We start from the raw sequence: 6693 nt of genomic DNA, 5'->3' as shown, positions 1-6693 counted from the left end.
TCATGAGCTGGGTTTGTTCCTGATCTAGTAATTTCTAAAGCTTTAGTGGAGTCCAATTCCAAAATTAACCTCCCAATACCAGCATCCCAAGCCGTCTTTGCCCATGCATCTAAGCCATAACACTCGCAGGATGGAGGCAACAAAATTGTTATTCAAGTGTTTTAGTTTTCTTTTTTGAGCCTCCTTAATATTGTCAACCATGGGAACACAGTTAACATCTAGAAAGATAAATGAATAAATTATTCTCCAAACATGGGGTCTAGTAGCATTGTAGATTATGAATTCATTTGTTGTATAAATTGCTTTTTCAACTTTTAAAAATTGTGTAATCTAGCATTTGTCATTAATAAAAGTTAATTTTCATAATTAATTGACTAGAAAATGATAGAAGAGAACATTTTTAAGATTATAGAAAAGGACTAATTTTTTTGATCATTGTCTTTAATTTTGGGATCTTCTATTATATTTTTTTTGATATTTTCTGTAATTTTTGATATTATTTTTTAGTTAACTAATAGTTAAAATTAATTTTTATTAATGATAAGAATTAGATTATGTCATTTTTAAAAGTTGCAGGAACAATTTAAACAATAAATAAGTTCAGAGTTTATAGTACTATTGAACTTAAAATTTAAAGAATAATTTGCTCATTTATCCCAATCAAAATACCATTTCACCAAAAACCAAAATGTCAACCAAGACCTTAAGGGTTATTCAATAATTATCATATTTCGTAGTATTTATTTGTTATTGACTATCTCTCTCTGTTTTTTTTTTTTTCCAGCTATGTCTCTTTGACTATTCCAAGTGCAAAAATTGGGGATGTAAGTGAACATACTAATTTTAAAATGGTTTTTGGAATTAATATCTTCTGTCTATCTTTCATCCATTAATATTATGGTTTATTAGCTGTTAAAAAAAAGTATTGCGGAATACCATTCAAAGAATCAAAAGATGAAACAAGTTCAAATAGTAAAAACCAATAATCAGATAGAATATTGCAAAGAGCTAATTAGCAACTAAGAAAACCATTTTATTCCAATTGCAAAATGAACCCAGCCGGGTCGTCGAGATCAAGCAATCGAACGAACTAAAGAATGAAACGCATAGACAAATTTTTGCCGAATTAATGTTTCATCTGGTCGTTAGAAAATTTAAGAATAAAATAGATTAAAAAAATTAAAATAAAATTGAAGTAAATCACCCATTTCTTTCATCATAAATATAGTAAACTTTAATCATATATGCTATAAATGTAAAAATAATTATATCTTCTAAAAATCTCATAAGTCATGATTTTCAATTTCATAAAATAAATGACTTTTTTTTATTATGAATATGGTTCATCTATTTCCTTTCACATTTTGATAATTTTATTTTTGCTTTCATTTTCTTTAATAAATTTCATTCCATTCTTTTTAACAATTAAATGGGATTTAAAGTTTACTCCAATGTGTCAAATGACTGCTAGTATAAAATTAGGTTTGGTGAGAATTTAAATGGTATTTCAGTAACACCTAATCCTCTTGTTTGAGGCAAGGTTTTCTTTTGTGAGAATGACATTTAGGTTATTAACAGCTTTTTTTTAAATAAATTAAAAATATCAATTCAAGTAATTGTAATTTTAAAAATTTTAATTATAAATAAGTATTTAAATATTAAATATAATTTTTAAATTATAACATGAATTTTTGACTGTAATAATTTAGATTGATATTTTTCATTCAATTATTAGAAAATTTTATCAAAAAACTTAAACTGTGATTAATTTAAATTTTTGGTACCTACTTGTCATTTTCCTTTTTCTTTTCCCTATTGGTCGCCTTCGTCTTCCTAACACGGTCGACACCTTCCAGAGCCTCTCGCTATCACTATAGTATCCTTAGTGCCTTGGCTTCACAAAACCCACCAAAAACCCTTACCCTTAGCCTGCCGCGGCGAACCCATCGGATTTTCCCATGTCCGCCTTCTCCGCTTCCGCTACACTCCCCGCCCCTCTCCCTCACCGCCGCAACAACAATTTCCCTCGACCCTCCTCCATTAAATGCCATCTCTCTTCTTCCAACAATTCTGATTCCTCCGATCACGCCCTCTTCAAAACCCTCTCCAAAACCCTCGCTCTCTCTTCCGCCGCCGCCCTCGTCATTAACTCCACTCACCTCCCGGCCCTCCTCTCCAATGGATCCGGAAATTTTGGCAGCGGCGGTGGTAATGGACTTGGTGGTGGCGGCGGCGGTGGCGGAGGGAGCTGGTTCGGTGGCACCGGCGGAGATGGGAATGGAGGGTTCTTTTCTAGACTTTTCTCCCCGGCAGATGCTGTAGCTGATGAATCTCCTTCTCAGGAGTGGGATTCCCATGGCCTGCCGGCCAACATTGTTGTTCAGCTCAATAAGCTCAGTGGATTTAAAAAATATAAAATTTCAGAGATTCTGTTCTTCGATCGTAGGAGATGGAAAACAGTGGGCACAGAAGATTCCTTCTTTGAGATGGTTTCTCTACGCCCCGGTGGTGTATACACCAAGGCCCAGCTTCAGAAGGAGCTTGAGACTCTAGCTACCTGCGGAATGTTCGAGAAGGTAGATATGGAAGGCAAAACCAATCCCGATGGAACAATCGGAATTACAATATCTTTCACTGAGAGTACCTGGCAGTCAGCCGATAGGTTTCGCTGCATCAATGTGGGTTTAATGCCGCAGACTAAGCCCATTGAGATGGACACGGATATGACTGATAAGGAGAAGCTGGAGTACTTTAGAAGTCAAGAGGAGGACTACAAGAGGAGAATTCAGAGGGCAAGGGCATGTCTTCTGCCAATGCCTGTGCACATGGAGATTATGCAGATGCTGAAGGAGCAAGGAAAGGTGAGTGCCAGGTTGTTGCAGAAGATAAGGGACCGAGTCCAGAAATGGTATCAGGATGAAGGCTATGCATGTGCACAGGTGGTTAATTTCGGGAACCTGAACACCAAGGAGGTTGTCTGTGAGGTTGTAGAAGGGGATATCACCCAATTGGTCATTCAATTCCAGGATAAGCTTGGCAATGTTGTTGAAGGTAACACTGATGTTGCGGTAGTCGAAAGAGAACTGCCGAAACAGGTACATATGGTTATGTTGCATCGCAAGTTATTCAGTTTGTCTTTTTCATTTGTTTTGAGTTTTGATAATTGATACAGACTGCCACTAGAAACTGATGCTTCTGGTAATCACATTATGGCATTTTTTTCTTGTGTCAAATTTCTAGCTGGTGGTTGAGTTATTGACTTTTGCACTTGTTTTTGGTCTTTATATTGTTCATCAGTTGTTGATTACTTAGTGGATATTTGTATGGATTACAGCTTCGCCCAGGTTACATTTTCAACATTGAAGCTGGGAAGCAAGCTTTAAGAAACATTAACTCTCTTGCTCTGTTTTCAAACATCGAGGTGAATCCACGGCCTGATGAGAAGAATGAAGGAGGAATTATTGTTGAAATTAAGCTTAAAGAATTAGAACAGAAGACAGCAGAAGTCAGTACTGAGTGGAGTATTGTTCCCGGACGAGGAGGACGTCCCACACTGGTATTCATGTCAAATTAAAAATTTATTTTGTCATAAACCATCTATTTTTGTTTGTTAGTTGATTTAATGTATTTATATTCACTGTCTCTGTAGGCTTCATTGCAGCCAGGCGGAACTGTTACTTTTGAACATCGGAATTTGCAAGGATTAAATAGATCTCTTATTGGTTCGGTGACAACTAGCAATTTCTTCAATCCTCAGGTTGCCGTTCACTATTCTATTGACTATGTCATTTTATTCTTGGAATAGTTTGTTATGCCACCAATGTAAGTATTAATATCAACTATCATAAATTGGCCTTCATGTTTTTCCCTTAGGATGATCTGGCATTTAAACTTGAGTATGTACATCCGTATTTGGATGGTGTATACAATCCAAACAACCGTACCCTTCGTGTGAGCTGCTTCAACAGTCGAAAGCTAAGTCCAGTATTCACTGGAGGGCCAGGGGTTGATGAAGTACCCCCAATATGGGTTGATCGTGCTGGCGTCAAAGCCAATATCACTGAGGTAATCTTACTGATGGTTCAGGCAATTGGTAGTTTTAAAATTTCCCTTTCCTTTTATTCTGGGTTCTTTATTCCTGATTTTTTTATCTTGTGTGCAAAACAGAATTTCACACGCCAGAGTAAATTTACTTATGGACTTGTGATGGAAGAGATAACAACACGTGATGAAAGTAGTCATATCTGTGCGTATGGTCAGCGTGTATTGCCTAGTGGAGGAATAAGTGCTGATGGACCTCCAACCACCCTCAGTGGCACTGGCATTGATCGGATGGCGTTTTTACAGGCCAATATTACACGTGATAACACAAAGTTTGTGAATGGCACTATCATTGGAGACCGAAATGTGTTCCAGGTGACTGTACATATGCTTTTCATGTCATCTACATGGGCTCACTACACTTCATCAGTTTTTCGGTCATATTAAAAGGCGCAGAAAAAAAGAATTCTTGTTCTGTAAAAGAACCCTTTTTGAATGACCAGCATTTTGTTTTGCTAAGAATTTGAATTTGCTATTTATTAATTTTAGTAGGAGAGGAAGGAAATTCCCATACCCAATTAGATCAAATGCTGTGAGATAGAAGGGCATATAAAAATTATGGCAACAAAGTAAGATTTTTTTGGGGTGCGCTAGGTTCCAGGAGAGTTGTACATGTACTCATTTATAATGGAAGACGCAGCAGGTCCATTCCAGGAACCAAAACGATGATAGGGAGTATTTCATACGTTGCTAAATTTTAAAAAAGATATTAATAACTGGAAAGGTGGGACAAATTGATGTCTTGAACTTGATGCCATTGTTGGAGTATGCAGGGGTTATCTTCTGGAGATGGAAGTTTTTTCTTACTTCTTTAAATGTTCTTTGACGTCAGCACTCTGATAGAATTTTGAAATGATGACTGACTCGCACCTAATAGTAAATGCTGTAGTGAATGTTGTGCCTGGTAATGTTGGTCAAATTAAGTGGAAGCACTGGTCATCTTGCAGTTAAAATGAGAACAAGAAACTGGTGTTTCCTGATTTTGTAGTCTTGAGGCTGCCATGCTTGAGGTATCTGCTGACAAAGTTAATTTCTATGTAAATGTTAGGTGGATCAAGGCCTTGGGGTTGGCAGCAATTTCCCATTCTTTAATCGTCACCAGCTAACCGTGACAAGATTCATGCAGTTGATGTCAGTGGAGGAAGGTGCCGGCAAAGCACCCCCGCCAGTCCTTGTTGTCCATGGTCATTATGGTGGTTGTGTAGGTGATCTTCCAAGTTACGATGCTTTTACTCTCGGAGGTCCCTATTCTGTGAGGGGTTACAACATGGGCGAGCTTGGCGCAGCCAGAAACATCCTTGAGGTAGGAGTGATTGGAATGTATCATGATTTTTTTTTTTTTTAAGCATCATGAAGATTGAGATTTCATAGTAGTTAATGTTCCAATCATTGAGAACAGAAATCTGATCTCTTTTTCAGCTTGCTGCCGAGTTACGGATACCCATCAAAGGCACGCAGGTCTATGCCTTTGCAGAACATGGAAATGATCTTGGAAGTTCGAAGAACGTGAAAGGGAATCCCACAGAAGTGTATAGGCGAATGGGACATGGATCGTCATATGGAGTTGGTCTTAAGCTTGGTTTAGTTAGAGCAGAATACGCAGTTGATCATAACTCAGGAACTGGTGCATTATTCTTCCGTTTTGGAGAGAGATTTTGAGGCGAAAATTAGTCAAATAGCATGACGCTGAATACAGTTTTTGTTCTTAGTTTGCGGAAGAACTTGTGCAACCAGCCTTTAATGATTGTTCAGAGGTCATCTTGCTGGTACTGAACCCTTTGTCCCCTTTTTTGGTTTTACCCTCAATTTTAGTGTAGAATTTTATGTGAAAATATTGTGACAGATTATATCTTGTTGGTGAGATATTTATTCACATGTATTTCTGCGTCTCAAATTAGTGCCCAATTTATAAACAATCAGCCAAACTTAGTGGCTTTGTTGGTGCCGGTTGTTGTGCGTGTGTTTGGGATCAATAATTGTGGAGTTATTGACCTTTCAAAGGCTTGTTCCAAGTATATGATTACTTATACAGCAAACTCAGTCATCAAAATTTATCCCAAAAATGAGACATTGCACAGGTAAAGCTGTAAGGGGACAAGTATACCTCATGGGTTACATTTTAGGGATAATATCAATAAAGGACTTTTGAAATAATTTAATATCTAATTAGAACTTGGACAGATCAGATACTTGTTATAAGTTCTTGTGAGATTAAATTTTTTTCAAGAGCCCTTCAATGATATTCTCCTTGCATTTTGCTTGCGTCCTAGGGAATGTGGGGAATGGAGTGTATAGCTTTGTTTTTATCAAATAATAATATTCTTTATTTTCCGATAATGATTAAATACTTTAAGAAACTTGAAGGGGCTCATTTGAGTTGTTAACTGGCGTTTAGAAGAATCTTCAAATGTTAGACACTTCTCTACAACATTGGAGGCAAACTTCTGTTGACTCATTTGAACAACTAGAAGATATAACATGAGAATACAAGCATGGACACATCTCAGTCTACCAATAACAGTTGATTTAACTGATTTCAGGTTTTGTTTGGTTCAAGTGATATAGGGCTTGTTTCTTTTAAACAAAGTCTTT

The 6693-nt window shown here is 36.9% G+C and overlaps 1 protein-coding gene across 1 annotated transcript; it reads left to right on the top strand.

The window, feature by feature from the left end:
* Positions 1-1862: 1862 nt before the first annotated feature.
* Positions 1863-6101, top strand: LOC129316091 (protein TOC75-3, chloroplastic). The gene is made up of 7 exons (XM_054960352.1): positions 1863-3095; positions 3335-3556; positions 3650-3757; positions 3874-4065; positions 4168-4416; positions 5150-5404; positions 5521-6101. The coding sequence occupies exons 1-7, from the start codon at positions 1959-1961 to the stop codon at positions 5758-5760; spliced, it is 2403 nt and encodes an 800-aa protein (XP_054816327.1). The 5' UTR covers positions 1863-1958; the 3' UTR covers positions 5761-6101.
* Positions 6102-6693: the final 592 nt, after the last annotated feature.

The sequence above is a fragment of the Prosopis cineraria genome, unplaced genomic scaffold (genome assembly GCF_029017545.1).
Source record: "Prosopis cineraria cultivar Desert tree isolate PC_DT_omini unplaced genomic scaffold, ASM2901754v1 PC7, whole genome shotgun sequence".
NCBI lineage: Eukaryota > Viridiplantae > Streptophyta > Magnoliopsida > Fabales > Fabaceae > Prosopis > Prosopis cineraria.
The sequence above is the reverse complement of the archived record's forward strand: the minus strand, read 5'-3'. Positions and strand labels throughout refer to the sequence as shown.